Source organism: Canis lupus, chromosome 16 (genome assembly GCF_048164855.1).
Source record: "Canis lupus baileyi chromosome 16, mCanLup2.hap1, whole genome shotgun sequence".
In the NCBI taxonomy this organism is placed as follows: domain Eukaryota; kingdom Metazoa; phylum Chordata; class Mammalia; order Carnivora; family Canidae; genus Canis; species Canis lupus.
The window spans coordinates 34944246-34962371 of NC_132853.1; the positions used below are offsets into that span (position 1 = coordinate 34944246).

At 58.6% G+C, this 18126-nt stretch overlaps 1 protein-coding gene across 1 annotated transcript; it reads left to right on the forward strand.

Annotated features, from left to right (window-relative positions):
• Positions 1–183: 183 nt before the first annotated feature.
• COL1A1 (collagen type I alpha 1 chain) lies at positions 184–17485 on the forward strand. Its single transcript, XM_072780112.1, has 51 exons — positions 184–409; positions 1943–2137; positions 2224–2258; positions 2362–2397; positions 2497–2598; positions 3429–3500; positions 3769–3813; positions 3977–4030; positions 4226–4279; positions 4810–4863; positions 4984–5037; positions 5367–5420; positions 5523–5567; positions 5683–5736; positions 5867–5911; positions 6075–6128; positions 6390–6488; positions 6577–6621; positions 6713–6811; positions 6944–6997; positions 7126–7233; positions 7314–7367; positions 7633–7731; positions 7906–7959; positions 8052–8150; positions 8745–8798; positions 8972–9025; positions 9129–9182; positions 9299–9352; positions 9782–9826; positions 9919–10017; positions 10291–10398; positions 10825–10932; positions 11123–11176; positions 11356–11409; positions 11636–11743; positions 11829–11882; positions 12002–12055; positions 12200–12361; positions 12462–12569; positions 12737–12844; positions 12952–13005; positions 13119–13226; positions 13623–13676; positions 13790–13897; positions 14177–14230; positions 14520–14627; positions 14719–15001; positions 15143–15333; positions 15605–15847; positions 15948–17485. The coding sequence occupies exons 1-51, from the start codon at positions 319–321 to the stop codon at positions 16092–16094; spliced, it is 4383 nt and encodes a 1460-aa protein (XP_072636213.1). The 5' UTR covers positions 184–318; the 3' UTR covers positions 16095–17485.
• The last annotated feature ends 641 nt before the right edge of the window (positions 17486–18126 follow it).

Consider the following 18126-nt stretch of genomic DNA (forward strand, 5'->3'; position numbering starts at 1 on the left):
TGCTAAGGGGGGAGATGTGCGGTGGACTCCCTTCCCTTCCCTCCTCCTCCCCCTCTCCCTTCCAACTCCCAAATTGGGGGCCGGGCCAGGCAGCTCTGATTGGCTGGGGGACGGGCCGCCGGCTCCCCCTCTCCCCTGGGCAGAGTTCCTCCCAGCTCTCCACCAGGATGGTATAAAAGGGGCCCGGGCCAGTCGTCGGAGCAGACGGGAGTTTCTCCTCGGGGTCGGAGCAGGAGGCACGCGGAGTGTGAGGCCACGCATGAGCCGACGCTAACCCCCACCCCAGCCGCAAAGAGTCTACATGTCTAGGATCTAGACATGTTCAGCTTTGTGGACCTCCGGCTCCTGCTCCTCTTAGCGGCCACCGCCCTCCTGACGCACGGCCAAGAGGAGGGCCAAGAAGAAGACAGTAAGTCACAAACTTTTGGGGAGTCCAGGGCTACTTGATACCTTGCCCTGCGCTCAGTCCCGGGGGTCCGCGACTTAAACTGAGACTCGGGATGCTCCGGAGACTCCGGGATGGAAGGGAGATGGTGAGGGCTCTTCCTCGCGCCGCGCCGTGGGAGAGAAGGCAGTGCGCCCCGGGTGGAGGATGAACTTCAACGCCCGGGTAGTGTGTGGGGGGGCGGGGAGGATGGAGCGCCCCAGGGAGTCGGCACAGGAGGGAGTCCCGAGCGCTCAGGGTGGAGTGCTACGTGGGACATGGGGGTCTGGGCGTCGGGGGACGGGAAATTACGTCGAAGATGGGATGGGGGCGCCGCGCTGGGAGTTCGAGGTCCAAGATGTAAAAGCCATCGAGAAGGCTGGGGGATGATTCATAAGGAAAGATTGTTTGCCCTCTCTGCAGGCTAGACAGTGTTCCTGGGGCCGCGGGGGTGCGGGGCTGAGGGGGGAGGGGGCGCGGAGAGTGGGCGGATTGGAGGATGAGAAACTGGCGCGGGCTAGGCAGGGCGGGGTCCTTGCGCCCTCTGCTGATCCACACCGAGCCCCGCGCCTGCCCGTCCAGCGCTTCCCCGCGCCGAGCTGCGCGGGGTGGCCCGGCGTTATTGCCGGTCGGGGACCCCACCTCTAGACCTAGAAAATAAAGCTGGGGACTGGGCAGCCTCAAGTCTCTAAAAGAACTGGTCAGTCCCAGGAAATTGCTTAGTGTTGCCCGCCACCTAGTGGCCGTCTGTGTGGGCGCTCGCGCGGTGGGCGTGGTTAGCTAACTACTATTTGCGGACTTTTTGGTTCTTTGGCTAAGGAGCGACCCAGAGGTCCTGACTAGCTTTAGGAAAGAGGGGGTTGTCCCGAGAGAAGGCTTTTAAGATGTCTGGGCGCTGGAGGTTAGGGTGTATCCTACTTTGGGGGGTACGATTCAAGTCTCTGGGCGGGACCTCAAGCCGGTCGGCCCCGCCCCATCCTCCTGGCCCCGCCCACGCTGTCCCACCTGCCCTGGGATGGGGCGGAATGGGGGCTGGACCTCCCTCTCTCCTCCTACCCGCCCCCCCCGCCCCCGCCCCCGCCCCCCACCCCCGTCTCCACCCAAACCACTCCCCCCGAGCCTCGGGCTTGGTGGGGCCCCTCCTGCTCTCTCTCCACCCCACTCCCCTCTCTCCCCTCCCCCACGCAGCGGCTTTTTATTTCACTTGGCTTCAGCGCCGATGGGCTGGGGTTGGAGTTGGAAGCAACTCCGGCCTAAAGCTTTGTTTAAATTCCTGAGAACTGGGAAGAGTTATAGCCGCCCTGGCCAGGCGCCTCGGCGCTGTCACTGGCTCTGATGAGGAGCAGATGAGCTTTTAAGGATTTGGGAAAACGGGGAGGGGGAGAAGGAGGAGGCGGGAAACGGAAAATCCGTGTCCTTACGACGGACGCGAAAGGCGGGTAGAGCCGGGGTCCCTGGAGCCCCGGGGGGGGGGCCTCGGGCGCCGCCGACAGCCCCTCCTTTCCCCTCTCGCCCCAGTCCCACCAGTCACCTGCGTACAGAACGGCCTCAGGTACTATGACCGAGACGTATGGAAACCCGAGGCCTGCCGGATCTGTGTCTGCGACAACGGCAACGTGTTGTGCGATGACGTGATCTGCGACGAAACCAAGAACTGCCCCGGCGCCCAAGTCCCCCCGGGCGAGTGCTGCCCCGTCTGCCCCGACGGCGAGGGTACGGCTCGGGGCCTGGGGCGGGGGGGGGGGCCGCCGGGAGCCCCCAGTGCGACCCGCGGCTCACGCGCGTCTCTTCTCCCCTAGCGTCACCTACCGACCAAGAAACCACAGGAGTCGAGGTAATCTGCCCTCGACTTTTACCACCCGCCCCCCCAAGGGTCCTTAAGCGTCTCCCGTCTCTAACCCGGCTTCTCTTGTTTCTTCTCCCCGCCAACCCCATAGGGACCCAAAGGAGACACCGGCCCCCGAGGTCCAAGGGTAAGCGCGGCCCGTGCTCGGTGGTCCGGGTTGGAGGTGGGCGTGGCTCAGGGCCTGCGCTCACCGCCACCTGCCCCTGCCCTCTCCCCTCCGCTGCAGGGACCTGCCGGGCCCCCTGGCCGAGATGGCATCCCTGGACAGCCTGGACTTCCCGGACCCCCTGGACCTCCCGGACCCCCTGGACCCCCTGGCCTCGGAGGAGTAAGTGAAGACGTAAAAAACAGGCCTGGCAGGCCCTGTGTGCTCCCCTTCAACTCCTGTTCTGGGTTTTTTGGTGTGTTTTTTGGCAGATGGCAGGCATACTTTATATTTTGAAATGATTTCAGACTTACAGAAAAGTTTCAAGACTAGTGCCAAGAACTCTCATATACACCTCAGAGTTTGTCACATTTGCTTTATCAGTCTCTAATACATAGAGTACATGCATATGATTGTTGCTATAATTCTTTCTGAACCATTGGTCCCAGATAAGTTGCTGTTATGTCCTTTTGCTCCTAAATACTTTAGTGTGTGCTTCCTGCGAACAAGGGCTTTCTCTTACATGACCACTGCACAATGATTGCATTTCAAAATTCCAACATTGATACATAACTATTATCTGATATACAGTCCCTGTCCAAATTTAAACAATATCCCAATAATGCCCTTCCTGGCATCTTTTCTCCTGATCCAGGATCATGAATTGCATTTCATTGCCAAGTGTCTTCAGTTTCCTTTACTCTGGAACATTCCTCAGACTTTTTTTTTTTTTTTTTCTGTCTCTCACGACACTGAAATTGTTTAAAGAAGTCAGTTGCTTTGGAAAGGCCAATTGTTTTTGTACACTGTCTCTCAATTTGGGTTGGCCAGATGTGTCCCCATAATTAGAGTTGGGCCATGCATTTTTGGCAGGAATAGCTCACAAGTGATGTTGTTGTACTTCTTAGCGCATCGCATCAGGAGGCATATGTCAACATCCCGTTGTCGCTGGTGTCTTCCACCTTTGAACTCACTGATATCTCATGCTCTCTTCTCTCTCTTGTTTTTTCTAGAACTTTGCTCCCCAAATGTCTTATGGCTATGATGAGAAATCAACTGGAGGAATCTCCGTGCCTGGCCCCATGGTGAGTCAGCAAGGGCAGAGATTACAGAAGAGCCGGTGGGGATCCAGACAGGATGGGCCAGTGATGGTGAATGGGGGTAGTTTAGATAATTCAGGAGGTCGAGATGACCTTTGGAACCTGAAATCTAGAGAGGATGCAAGGCAACTGGGTGTTCCCAATAGGAACCACTGAGAGATAGCAAGACCATACACACATTGCACTTTTCCACAGAGGTATCACTGTGGCCTCTCTCTCTCTCTCTCTTTTTTTTTTTTTTTCCCTTCTGTAGGGTCCTTCTGGTCCTCGTGGTCTCCCTGGCCCCCCTGGCGCACCTGTGAGTATCCAGGATGTCATCATGTACCACTGTGGGCTTTGGTCTTTAGGAGGGAGGATTGGGAAGAGGGCAGGGTAAGTGCTCCAAGAGAGCTCTTGGTGATCTGGGGAAAGACTGGCAAGAACCTGTCCTTCAACCAAATTCTTCTTTCCTTGTCTTCCAGGGTCCTCAAGGTTTCCAAGGCCCCCCTGGTGAACCTGGCGAGCCTGGAGCCTCAGTAAGTGACCCCCTCAACTTGTGTTCTATACAAATACACACCTCCTCTACATATATGTGGATTCTCCTATTAAAGGACCTCTCCACCCCCAGCGTCTGGGGTCTTCCCTACCTCCTCCTTCCAATCCCAGCCTTCCTCTTCTTTTTTTTCCCCTTATCTTGGTCTTCTAATCTTCTTTCTTCCTGTTTCTTCTAGGGTCCCATGGGTCCCCGTGGTCCCCCTGGCCCCCCTGGCAAGAACGGAGATGACGTAAGTAGCCCAGGCGGGAAGATCCCATCTAGCCACCCCCACACACCTCCGTGGGCTAGGTCCCTGTAATCTCCACGCCAATGTCCCACCACCTTTGGGAGTGATGCCCAGAGAAAGGAGGCTGAGTTCTCCCTAATACATGGGACTGCCCTTGAACAATGATCTTTACCCTTTGTGGGATGTTTCCCCATCTCCCCAGTGGAGGTGATTGGCCCTCTCCTCATCCCAGCCACCTTAAAGCATTCTCCAACCACCTCCCTCGGGGTGAATGACTTCCTTAGGCTTAACGGCTCTGGGTACCTCAGATTTGCCCTCTATATATACCGAAACAAACAGAAATACCTTTGGAGGGAGTCAAAAGTCACCAAACAGAGATTTCACAGTAGATTTAAGTTGAGCTCTAAATTCAAAGATAAGATTCTGAGCTCCTAAACCTGATCTTCAACAATATCAAGAAAACCCAGACAGATCTTCCACACTTTCCCAGCCATGGGGGGCATGACCATGATAGCCTTTTCTCTCCCTTTCAGGGTGAAGCTGGAAAGCCTGGTCGTCCTGGTGAGCGTGGGCCTCCTGGGCCTCAGGTGAGCAGGAATGCAGGGCCCGCCGGGACCTTCCCTGCAGGTGGGCTTCACTTGGGAGCTGTGTCCTCAGTTGCTTCTTCTAATGGCCCTGCTTTTCTCCTCTTTTTCTTTTATCTCCAGGGTGCTCGGGGATTGCCTGGAACAGCTGGCCTTCCTGGAATGAAGGGACACAGAGTAAGTCCCTTCTGAGCCATCTAAGCTTCCAAAGTCCCAGTATCCTACCATTTGGGCCCCTTTCCCCAAGGGATCCTGTGTGCATTGTGGTGGGTGGCAGCTACAGAAGTCCCAAGGAATAGAGAATAGACATCTAAAAGAACTTCCCTCCATTGGGAAAGAAATCTGAATAAAGGGATTGGGTGAGATCTTGGCCCAGTTGGGGTTTTGCCTACTTGCAGAGACAGAGGCTATGCTGACCCTCTGAGTTACCTTCTCAGGTCCGAGTGGGGACTGAGGTGGTCCATCCCTTCCATATGCACTCACCTTGGTCCTTCTTCCTGTCTTAGGGTTTCAGTGGTTTGGATGGTGCCAAGGGAGATGCTGGTCCTGCTGGTCCCAAGGTAAGAGGTTGTCCGAATGTCATGGGCCTTGTCCTCACGCCCTCCTAACCTCCCAAGTCCCACTACACCAATGAATTGCTAACTTTGTTTTTTGTTCTCTAGGGTGAGCCTGGTAGCCCCGGTGAAAATGGAGCTCCTGGCCAGATGGTGAGTGTGTTCAGTTCTAGAAGGAAGAGAGGGGACAGGGTATAGGGGCAAGGTGAGGTTTGGGGGAAAGTATGTGTCTCCCATCTCACTTGGCTTTTTTGGCTTTTGTTGTCAGGGCCCCCGTGGTCTGCCCGGTGAAAGAGGTCGCCCTGGAGCCCCTGGCCCTGCCGTAAGTCCTCCTGGTCCCTTTTGGCAGGGGGATGCCTGGGTTCTGGAAGGGGTTTCTGGGGAGTTAACAGGGCCTGGACAGTGCTCAGTGAATGTAACCCGGACTTGCCCTCTCTCTCTCTCTCTAAAAGGGTGCTCGTGGAAACGATGGTGCTACTGGTGCTGCTGGGCCCCCTGTGAGTACGGCCTCTGGACCTCAGTACCTGGGACTGGGGAGGGCTCTCAGTGTCAGCTCTTGGGGTGGGCCCCGTTGCTCAGAGTCCCAGGACCTCTGCTGTCCCAGGGTGTGACTTGCAGCTGCCACCTGCCTTCTTGCTTACACTTCCATGCTGTTCACAGGGTCCCACTGGCCCCGCTGGTCCTCCTGGCTTCCCCGGTGCTGTTGGTGCTAAGGTGAGCACCCTACCCACGCCTGCCCCCACCACCCTCCTCTGAGCGCAACACTCACAGGCTGAGGGAGGGGTATCTCCCTACTCTCCAAACCAGAGGGACCCAGAGAAGCCTGTTTCCCCAACACCTTTGTCCTGGAATCCCCTTCTCTGACCTGGGAGTCCTGATCCTTGGTCTCCCATCCTTGCCCTCCACACACCCCACAACCCTGACATCCAAACGTGAGATTGGGCTCCTGACATGTCCTTTTTTTTTCCCATCCAGGGTGAAGCTGGTCCCCAAGGAGCCCGTGGCTCTGAAGGTCCCCAGGGCGTGCGTGGTGAGCCCGGCCCCCCTGGCCCTGCTGGTGCTGCCGGCCCTGCCGTGAGTGTCACTTCCTCCTTCCCCCAGGGCTGCTCCCCAGTTCCGAGTCCTTGCCTGTCACTCATCCACCTCTCTATCTGTGCCACAGGGAAACCCCGGTGCTGATGGACAGCCTGGTGCTAAAGGTGCTAACGTAAGTACCCGGCAGGTTGCAGAGCTGCCCCCCAGGACCCCCTTCCACGTGCCCTCCACCCCCTGGGCTCAACTTGTTCTGCCTCCCACAGGGCGCTCCTGGCATTGCTGGTGCTCCCGGCTTCCCCGGTGCCCGAGGCCCCTCTGGACCCCAGGGCCCCAGCGGTCCTCCTGGTCCCAAGGGTAACAGCGTAAGTATCACTGTATCACCTGTGCCCTGCCCCACATGCCTGCTCCAGTGTGGCCCTCACCTGAGCAGCAGGAGGATCCAGACCAGCTGAGTACCCTCCAACCCACTCATCCTCTCTTGCTCCATCTTGCAGGGTGAACCTGGTGCTCCCGGAAACAAAGGAGACACTGGTGCCAAGGGAGAGCCCGTAAGTCCTCCTGCGGCTCAGCCTATCTGCCCTGGGGACCCCTTGAGGGAGATCCTGGGAGGATGGGAGCCTGGGTGCCGGGTCAGCCTCTCACTGCAGGCCGCCCCCCGGCTCTCTGCCCTCTCTAGGGCCCCACTGGTATTCAAGGTCCCCCTGGCCCTGCTGGGGAAGAAGGAAAGCGAGGAGCCCGAGGTGAACCTGGACCCACTGGCCTGCCCGGACCCCCTGGCGAGCGTGTAAGTGCCACCTCTTTTTGCCCCCAGCGCCAGCCTGGTGCCCCCGTGTCAGAGCTCACTGGCCTCCTCTCCTCCTGCAGGGTGGACCTGGTAGCCGTGGTTTCCCTGGTGCAGATGGTGTCGCTGGTCCCAAGGTAACTTCTCTTCACCTGCTGGGATGCTGACCCTGTTGTTCTGCGGGCATTACCTTCCTTTCCCCACGCAGTCACCTCCCACCTCCACCCCTAGTCGTCAGCACTCCATGCTATTCACACCGGGCTTCACCTTGACCTCCCCACTGCCACCAGTGCCCCTCAGAGCACTCCCCACCCTGCCTTCACCAGGAGGACTAAGACACTGGTCCATGGTGAAGAAGCCCAGCCTTAAGACCCTAATTGTCCCTGTGACTCCCCCAACCAGGGTCCCGCTGGTGAACGTGGTTCTCCTGGTCCCGCTGGGCCCAAAGGTTCTCCTGGTGAAGCTGGTCGCCCTGGTGAAGCTGGTCTGCCTGGTGCCAAGGTGAGCCATGGCCCCTCTCTGCTCAGCTTGTCCCCAGACCCTGCCCATCCTGTGTGGGCTCTGGAACAAGGTGCCCTGGAGCAGGACCGTGGGTCTGCCCTCCGAGGTGCCCTGTCACTTCCTATGTCTCCCCCCTTCCCCTCACCTGCCTCATGACTCTCTGCCTCCCCCTAGGGTCTGACTGGAAGTCCTGGCAGCCCCGGTCCAGATGGCAAAACTGGCCCCCCTGTAAGTATGACTCCCTCTGGGTCCCTACCACTCTGCTGGCCAACTGCCCTGTTCTTACCTCTCACTCCCAATCTTGTGCCTTCCGTCTTTAGGGTCCCGCTGGTCAGGATGGTCGTCCCGGACCCCCAGGCCCCCCTGGTGCCCGTGGTCAAGCTGGTGTGATGGGATTCCCTGGGCCTAAAGGTGCCGCTGTGAGTATCCATTGAGGAACATTGCAGAGCCAGGGACGGGCACTCCTAGGAGAGGAGTGTCCCGGGCTCCAGCTCCAGCTTTGCCCCTGGCCTGCTGTGTGGCCTGAGGCCACTCACTGCCCCTCAGTCTCCCCATCCATAAAATGGGAGACTTCTCCTGGCTCTATTCCCATTGCTCTATCCTGGGATATAAGTTTTGTTGGAGCCCCCCCCCCCCCACACACACACACACAAACACACACGGGTAGACTGGGCCTTTTATACTCACCCTGAAATCTTTCTGGGTTCTTTGAGGTTGAAAAAGAGGTGTCAGAGGAGATGGAAGCCCTTTGCAGTTCAGGTCACCATAGATACATGGTGGCAAGAAGGATGGGAGAGGATAGGGGACAGCAGTCCGAAGGAGAGAGGTCTCAGGGGAGAGGGCTCAGGGAGACACCAAGGGACCAGCAATAAAAGCCAGCAAAGCACTTTCCCAGGACCAGAGCTGGGAGAAAAGAAAACCATTAAAAATTTTTTTGCTCAGGGTAAACAGGAAGAACCCAGGAGGCCTGGTTTCCCACTTAAGCCCCCTTAACTATGATTCTTCCCCCACAGGGAGAGCCTGGCAAGGCTGGAGAGCGTGGTGTCCCTGGCCCCCCTGGTGCTGTTGTAAGTATCTTCCCAGGCTCCCTGTCCCCTCACTGCCCCAGCTCATGACACAACCCCCTCCTGCAGGGAGGGGGACAGAGGCCACAGCCCCTCACCAGGTCACCTGCCCAGGCACCCCATCCACCTGTCTGCTCCTAGTGGCTGCCCTCCTCACCTCTGCTCTCTCTGCACAGGGTCCTGCTGGCAAAGATGGAGAAGCAGGAGCTCAGGGGCCCCCTGGCCCTGCTGTAAGTGTCCCCGACAGACAGCCTGGGGTGGGGGCACCGTGGAGACACCCCTCCCCCTCTGCTCCAGGGCCTTCCAGTGACCACAGCGTTCTCTCTGTGACAGGGCCCCGCTGGCGAGAGAGGTGAACAAGGTCCTGCTGGCTCCCCCGGATTCCAGGTGAGGCCTCATGGGTGGCGGAGGGCAGATGGGGCAGTTAAGGTATGGGGTCCCCTTTGTCCTTTTTCTGATTCTAATCCTGCTCTCTTCCTCCCTCCCCCATTTCCCACCTACAGGGTCTCCCTGGCCCTGCTGGTCCTCCCGGCGAAGCAGGCAAACCTGGTGAACAGGTAAGAGACAGCATTGGGCCAGAGAGGTGGGGAATGCAGGTGAGAGGCCAGCCCTCCCTAGCTAAGCAGATAACTCTTAGCTAGAGGGATCAAGGTTAGATGCCCCAAAGGACTTCCGGTCCTGAAGGGAGCCACACAGAGGGAAGCATGATAGGATCTGGAAGTCTCTCTGTGGCTGCTGGTCCTGAGGATTTTTTTTTTTTTTAGAGTTGCGGGGATAACTGACTGTCCCTTGGCCCAGAGTTTGGAGAGGAGGCTGTCTTTGACACATCCCTAGGAGGAGGAGAGGGATAGCCCCAGTTCAGTGACGAGAAGGGGTTGATGTCTAATGACAGACCCCAAGGGCCAGCCCCCAGGAAGAGAACAAGAATGCTTTCTAGTGGAGGGGCAAGGTGGCATTGGCTCACTCTGTCCTTTCCTCCCCCTCAGGGTGTTCCTGGCGACCTTGGTGCCCCCGGCCCCTCTGGAGCAAGAGTAAGTAGAGCCTCTTGCTGCTCCTGCCAAGATGCCCTGCCCTTAGCCCTGTCCCTGGAACAGCCATCACCTGCTCTGTCCTTCCCTTCCAGGGCGAGAGAGGCTTTCCTGGTGAACGTGGTGTGCAAGGTCCCCCCGGTCCTGCAGGTCCCCGAGGAGCCAACGGTGCCCCTGGCAATGATGGTGCTAAGGTGAGGGCAGCATGGGGACTGGGTCCAGCCCCTCTGGAGTCAGGGGTGCTTGGTTATGGCCAAAGCTGCCCAGGTGTGGCTGAGGGATGGGAGGGGGACAGGACTGGGTGGGGGCCATGTGAGTCCTCAGGTTCTGGGCTAGGAACCTTTCCTCTTAGCTGGTGCTGATCTTATCCTGGGCACTGAGACTGGGAGATATCAAGAGGGGGCTCAGGGCTGTGACCCACTCCTGGGACACCAAGCCTCATGCCAATCCTCTTGGTTGTCACCTAGGGTGATGCTGGTGCCCCTGGAGCCCCAGGTAGCCAGGGCGCTCCTGGCCTTCAGGGAATGCCTGGTGAACGAGGTGCAGCTGGTCTTCCTGGCCCTAAGGGTGACAGAGTAAGTTCAACAACCCCCACCTCGAGCTGTGTAGGTTCCCATCTCTTTCTCCCTCTGCTTTAGATCCTCCAGCCTCTCTCTTTATCCTCCCTGGGGTCTTTCCCTCTTCTCCTTAATCCTCCCTTCTTCCCTTCTGGCCTCTTTGTGGGTAAATCTGCTTCCCTCCCCATGAATTACCATGGTATCAAGAGGAAGAGTGACCTCCTAGATGAGGGATCCCTTATTCATCCCTCTACACAAGGCACGGACCTCTTAACCTAAGTTCCACCAGCCCCCAGGCAGGCACCTTTGCCTCTGGAAGGTCTTGAGTCCTGAGCACAGGTCGAGACAGGGGCAGAGCTGGAGAGGAGTCCCAGACACGAGCAGGATGCTCTGGGTCACCTCTCTGACCCCCACTGGAAGTCTCAGGCTTTCGTGTGTCTTTAGGGTGATGCCGGTCCCAAAGGTGCTGATGGTTCTCCTGGCAAAGATGGTGTCCGTGGTCTGACTGGCCCCATTGGTCCTCCTGGCCCTGCTGGTGCCCCTGGTGACAAGGTGAGGTGGCCCCACCATCTTCCCAAACACAGCTTCCCCAGCAGGCCTGAGCATGTCTGCCATGCTCCTGGCATTCTGAGCTGGTCACCTGAAGTGGGAGGACCAGAAGGGAGGGGAGGCTGTCTGGGATCATCCGCTGGGAGTACTCAGGGTGTGCCCCTGACCTGAGCCTCTTGTCCCTCCCTCTCAGGGTGAAGCTGGTCCTAGCGGCCCTGCTGGTCCCACTGGAGCTCGTGGTGCCCCCGTAAGTACAGAAGACCCACACTCTGCCCTACTTCCTGGCCCTCTGTCTAGGCCTCCTCTCCCTCCACTCTCACCTGCTCTGTGCCCTCGGGAAGGCTCCTCAGGGCCCATCTTCCCCTCCACCCTGCCCTGCCCTCCCCCACCCAGGGCCCCTCTCCAACCTGCCTCCTTGTCTTCTAGGGAGACCGTGGTGAGCCTGGTCCCCCTGGTCCTGCTGGCTTCGCTGGGCCCCCCGTGAGTACCAAGACCCCTATCATTTTCCATCACCAACTGGGACCCAGGACCTTGGGTGACTGCATGAGGACAGTGGCATCGGCCGGAGTCAGGGGATGAGGGTGGATTGTGTCCCACTCTAGCATCTTTCTGCCTGGTGTCATTGTCCTTCCCCAGCCCTGTGGAGGCACCTGATTCCCCACACCATGTCCCCCTCCTGCGCTCACCACACTCCCCAACCCCTCAGGGTGCTGACGGCCAACCTGGTGCTAAAGGTGAACCCGGTGATGCTGGTGCTAAAGGCGACGCTGGTCCCCCTGGCCCTGCTGGACCCACTGGACCTCCCGGCCCCATTGTGAGTATCTCACCCTCTGGGTCCCGAGTGGCAGACGGGCAGGCCTGGGCTGGCCTGTTCTTCACGGCTCTGTGCTCTCCTACAGGGTAACGTTGGTGCTCCTGGACCCAAAGGTGCTCGTGGCAGCGCCGGTCCCCCTGTGAGTAACTCAGTCTGTTTTTCTACTGGGGCTCATTGCAACCTGCGTGGGGAGGTAGGGGTGGCCGGGCCAGCTGAGGGGCCTGTTCTCCTTCTGATCTCTTTGTCTCCTCCTGCCAGGGTGCTACTGGTTTCCCTGGTGCTGCTGGCCGCGTCGGTCCCCCCGGCCCCTCTGTAAGTACCTGTGGTGGGGATTCCACAGCTCTGGAGTTGGGGGGTGAGGGGCACAGGTGAGGGGAGGGTGGTGAGTCCATCTGAGTCCCTCAGTGGTACCCCGGAATCCTGTGGAATCTGACAGCACCTCTTCTCCCTATCCAGGGAAATGCTGGACCCCCTGGCCCTCCTGGCCCTGCTGGCAAAGAAGGCGGCAAAGGCGCCCGTGGTGAGACTGGCCCTGCTGGACGTCCCGGTGAAGTCGGTCCCCCTGGTCCCCCTGGCCCTGCTGGCGAGAAAGGATCCCCTGGTGCTGATGGACCCGCTGTAAGCTCGAGCTCCGGGCAGGGGGGTGGAGGGTCCAGAGCGGGGGCGTGAAGGGTCCCCGGCCACTGCAAGGTGCCTCACCTTCATCTCCCTCCCACAGGGTGCTCCCGGCACTCCCGGACCTCAAGGCATTGCTGGACAGCGTGGTGTGGTCGGTCTGCCCGGTCAACGAGGAGAAAGAGGCTTCCCTGGTCTTCCCGGCCCCTCTGTGAGTGCCCCCCTCACCTTGGGGAACCCCAAGAAGAACCATCCCAGGACTTGGAGGCCACAGGATGGGGGCGTTGGGTCCAGAGAGGCCAGATATGGTAGATGAACCTGGGGCCCTAGGGCCTTCCCCCACCACCCCCTCTGGTCTGACTCTTTCTTCCCCCTCAGGGCGAACCTGGCAAACAAGGTCCTTCTGGAGCAAGTGGTGAACGTGGTCCCCCTGGTCCCATGGGCCCCCCTGGATTAGCTGGACCCCCTGGCGAGTCTGGACGGGAGGTGAGCAGTCGCCGGCCCCATGCCAGTGCCCTCAGCAAGGCCATTTTGGCCTTTGCCTGAGCCTCCCTCCCCCTGCCTAATACTCACCTGTTGGCCCCTCTCTGCAGGGATCTCCTGGTGCTGAAGGCTCCCCTGGACGAGATGGTTCTCCTGGCCCCAAGGTAAGATGGCAGCACCCTAGGGCTGCAGCCCCAGCTGCCGCCTCCCTGCCCCCACCTATTCCCTTTAGCTGGGACCAACTCATTCTCCCCTCCTCTACCCACCCCCACCCCAGGGTGACCGTGGTGAGACCGGCCCTGCTGGACCCCCTGGTGCCCCCGGTGCCCCTGGTGCTCCTGGCCCTGTCGGCCCTGCTGGCAAGAACGGTGACCGCGGTGAGACTGTAAGTAGCCAGACTCTGGCTCGAAGTCGGGGGGGCAGGGACTCTCCGGGCCTGCCTATTGGCCTGCAGATGGACATCTGACCTTGCCTGGGCTAGGGGAGAAAAGGGTGTCCTGCAGGATGTCTGGGCCCCTGGCCTTCCTGAAAACCTGGGCCACAGCTCAACCTGAGGCCCCTCTCCTAGATAGGACCTTGCCTCCCCTGAGGGTTGGGGTTTGCCCCAGGTGCCCCAGCTCACATGAGGCCTGAATTCACCTGAAGGCTCATCTGGGGCTCGGGAGGGATGGACATGTGGGAAAGGACATGAGGAAGGATGGATGTGGCCGAGGGGTGGTTTCATCCTGCAGCTCAGGCTGTACCAGGATCTAACACGCTCTTTGCTCCCTCTCCCCTCCAGGGTCCTGCTGGTCCTGCTGGCCCAATCGGCCCTGTTGGTGCTCGTGGTCCTGCTGTAAGTACCCTGCTTGGGCCCTCATGTCCTCAGTACCTGGCCCTGGTGTGGACTGCACCCCACTCAGTGCTATGGAACTTCTGTCTGACAGCCTGTTCTCTCTCCTCTTCTAGGGACCCCAAGGCCCCCGTGGTGACAAGGGTGAGACAGGCGAACAGGGTGACAGAGGCATAAAGGGTCACCGTGGCTTCTCTGGTCTTCAGGGTCCTCCTGGCCCTCCTGTGAGTATGCCTAGCACCTCCAGCTACCATTGAGCCCTGTTATACAATGAGGGGGGATTTTTGCCTCAGTATCCCCTCTAGACAGCCTCCTCCCTAGTGGGCACTGGAGTGTGAAGATTTATGGGCATTTCCAAAAGGCTTCTGGGAGGACGAGGGACACAAAGAGTGGTTGGGGTGTACCCGTTGGGACTAGATGTCCAGAATAGCAGGGCAGAGGGTAGGTTGCTGGCCACGTGCCACCCACACGGAGTCTACACTGACTTTGCATCTGTCCTTCAGGGCTCTCCTGGTGAACAAGGTCCTTCTGGAGCTTCTGGTCCTGCTGGTCCCCGAGTAAGTCATGCCTCTATCTATCTTCTCTTGCTGGGGCCCAAGTCCACGCTCACATCAGAGCCCTCTGCCTGGGACACAGCTGTCCCCACATGTCTGTACAAGGGTCTGGGGCAAGGGTTGGGAGAAGGGAAGAAGGCAGCTGGACAACCTTGCCTGACTGTAGGAATGAACACTCATGAGGCCATGGAGCCCAAGACAGGCAGGGAGGGTGGTGGGCCTCTCCACAGAGTTGGGCTGGTGGAAATTCGCTTTCTAGCGGGCTTTCTCTAACCATCTTCCCCTTCGGCAGGGTCCCCCTGGCTCTGCTGGTTCTCCTGGCAAAGACGGACTCAACGGTCTCCCAGGCCCCATTGGCCCCCCCGGTCCTCGTGGTCGCACTGGTGATGCCGGTCCTGTTGTACGTAGCCCCCTACCCTATCTGCCTGTGGCCCTCAGCCCCAGGGGCACTTGGACCCTGGTAATCCCGGCTCTTCTCCCTCTCTGTGCAGGGTCCCCCTGGCCCTCCTGGACCCCCTGGTCCCCCCGGTCCTCCCAGCGGCGGTTTCGACTTCAGCTTCCTGCCCCAGCCACCTCAGGAGAAGGCTCACGATGGCGGCCGCTACTACCGGGCCGATGATGCCAACGTGGTCCGTGACCGTGACCTCGAGGTAGACACCACCCTCAAGAGCCTGAGCCAGCAGATCGAGAACATCCGGAGCCCTGAAGGAAGCCGCAAGAACCCTGCCCGCACCTGCCGCGACCTCAAGATGTGCCACTCCGACTGGAAGAGCGGTGAGGGCATGCCCCAGCAGTGCCTTTCCTCCTCCTCCTCCTTCTCCTCCTCCTCCTCCTTCCAGGACAGCGCTGAGCCCTGAGGGGTGTGCCCCACCTCCCATAGCTCCCTTGACTCCGTCTTGCTCCGTCCCACTGCAGGAGAATACTGGATTGACCCCAACCAAGGATGCAACCTCGATGCCATCAAGGTTTTCTGCAACATGGAGACAGGTGAGACCTGCGTATACCCCACTCAGCCCCAGGTGGCCCAGAAGAACTGGTACATCAGCAAGAACCCCAAGGAGAAGAGACACGTCTGGTACGGCGAGAGCATGACCGACGGATTCCAGGTACGTGAAGCCAGACCTACAGCCACTCTCCCAAGATAGGCTGGTGCAGAGCTCAGAAGGGGCAAGAGGGGAGGTCCTGGGTAGCGGGAGTTCTGGGTCTTTGATACTGGCTTAGACATTGGATGCCCATGGATGAGCAAGGGGTCCTCCTTCTGGATGGGAGAGGGGTTCACTGGGATGCTCTGAGAGAGGACCCCAGGGAGGGAGGCCAGCACCAGAGGCTCCAGCATAGTCACTCACTCGCTTCTCCCTCCACCCTCCTACCCCACAGTTCGAGTATGGTGGCCAGGGCTCCGATCCTGCCGATGTGGCCATCCAGCTGACCTTCCTGCGCCTGATGTCCACCGAGGCCTCCCAGAACATCACCTACCACTGCAAGAACAGCGTGGCCTACATGGACCAGCAGACCGGCAACCTCAAGAAGGCCCTGCTCCTCCAGGGTTCCAACGAGATCGAGATCCGGGCCGAGGGCAACAGCCGCTTCACCTACAGTGTCACCTACGACGGCTGCACGGTGAGTCCCGGGCCGGGCTCTCTCCATAGGCCATGCTTGCCCTCACCCTGCCACTCCCACCCAGTGACACCCTTCTCCGCTTGTCTCCCCTTCACCCCAGAGTCACACTGGAGCCTGGGGCAAGACAGTGATCGAATACAAAACCACCAAGACCTCCCGTTTGCCCATCATCGATGTGGCACCATTGGACGTTGGCGCCCCAGACCAGGAATTCGGCATGGATATTGGCCCTGTCTGCTTCCTGTAAACTCCCTCCCACCCAACCTGGCTCCCTCCCACCCAACCCCCTCACCCCTGACCCTGGAAACAGACAAACAACCCAAACTGAACCCCCCAAAAAGCCAAAAAATGGGAGACAATTTCACATGGACTTTGGAAAATATTTTTTTCCTTTGCATTCATCTCTCAAACTTAGTTTTTATCTTTGACCAACTGAACATGACCAAAAACCAAAAGCACATTCAACCTTACCAAAAAAAAAAAAAAAAAGAATAAATAAATAACTTTTTAAAAAAGGAAGCTTGGTCCACTTGCTTGAAGACCCATATGGGGGTAAGTCCTCTTCTGCCCGTTGGGCTTATGATGCCCCAACACTGCCCTTTCTGCTCCTTTCTCCATCCCTCCTTTGGGCCTCCCCTCCACTGCTCCCCATATCGAAGTCTCCCCAAAAGACACAGGAAACAATGCATTGTCTGCCCAGCAACCAAAGGCAATGCGAAAACACCAAAGTGACCCCTACGCTCCCAGCCCACTCCCCTCACCCAGCACCCCCAAACCCTGGGGGGACCTGAGTTTCTCAGACTGCCAAGGACACCTCACCATCTGGCATTCCCGTGGCTCCTGCAACAATCCCCTCTTCGTTTTCAAGGGGGCGTGCTGGGGGGACCACTGGCCCCTTGCTGCCTGCCGGGTTTGGAGGAAAGTCAGGAGGGGCTGCGACAGCATGCAGAAGGAAACATCGGATTCATTCGGGGACACGTGTCAATCCCCCGTGCGACAGGGCTGGGTGGGAGAGACTGCTCTGTTCCTTGTGTAATTGTGTTGCTGAAGGACTACCTCTTCTTGTCTTCATGTGTCACCGGGGCAACTGCGTGGGGGTGGGGGTGGGGGCAGGGCAGAAGGGGCTCCCCATTTTATATCAAAGGTGCTACATCTCTGTGATGGGGTGGGGTGGAGAAGGAATCACTGGTGCTATAGAAGTCAAGGCGCCCCACCCCCAGGCCAGCAAATGTTCCTTTTTGTTCAAAGTCTTTTTTTATTCTTTGGTTGTTGTTTTTTTTTTTTTCCTTGCGGATGGGGACTCGTGAATTTTCTAAAGGTGCTACTTAACTTGGGGGGAGAGAGTGTCGCAGCTCGGTGCTCCCTTCCACCCCCTCTCCGCCCCCCTGGCCGCTTCTCTCTCCATCTCTCTCTCTCTCTCTCTGAAACCCGCTCCTCAGCTGCACCCCATCCTCACGGCCTCTCTGTCCTGTGTCCTCTCTCTGGGTTTCAGAGCACAACTTCCCAAAGCACAAAGCAGTTTTTCCCCCTAGGGGTGGGAGGAAGCAAGACTCTGTACCTATTTTGTATGTGTATAATAATTTGAGATGTTTTTAATTATTTTGATTGCTGGAATAAAGCATGTGGAAATGACCCAAACATATCTGCAGTGGCCTCCTGATTTCTCGCCTTGGAGTCTGGGGTTGGGGGTTGGGGGGGAAAGCCTGGGGAGGGCGTTTTGGTGGGGGGGTGGGCTCTCCTGTTTCTTGCCCCTTCCCCCACCCACCCACTCCTCACCTAGCATCTTCCACAGTGGCTCCCCTCTTCCTCTTGCCTTTCTTTTTTTTTTCTTAAGATTTTATTTATTTATTCATGATAGACACAGAGAGAGGCAGAGACACAGGCAGAGGGAGAAGCAGGCTCCCCACCGGGATCCCAATACGGGACTCGATCCCAGGACCCCAGGATCACACCCTGAGCTGAAGGCAGATGCTCAACCACTGAGCCACCCAGGTGCCCCCTTTTGCCATTCTTATGCCTTGACCCTTTCCCCCTCCCTCATGCAGTCTTCCTGGCGAGTCTCCCAAATGCCTTCTTCCCTACAGTGCCACACAGGCCACTCCCATGTGCAGCAGCACGCACCTGTGCACATGCCTCCTTTCAGATCCTTGGCTGCCCAAACCTCAGGCCTACTCTCCATTAACATCACTGACACTGCTCTTGTTCTGTGCAGCTGTGGGTACCCTGCAGGGTTGGGGGTAGGGTGGAAGGCACCGCCCAGCGGGCACTGGGAGTCCCAC

Coding starts and splice junctions, on each gene's coding strand:
- COL1A1 (XM_072780112.1), top strand. CDS start 319: ATGTTCAGCTTTGTGGACCTCCGGCTCCTGCTCCTCTTAGCGGCCACC. Junction 2,398..2,496: donor CCGGCCCCCGAGGTCCAAGG/GTAAGCGCGGCC, acceptor CCTCCGCTGCAG/GGACCTGCCGGGCCCCCTGG. Junction 13,898..14,176: donor AGGGTCCTCCTGGCCCTCCT/GTGAGTATGCCT, acceptor TCTGTCCTTCAG/GGCTCTCCTGGTGAACAAGG.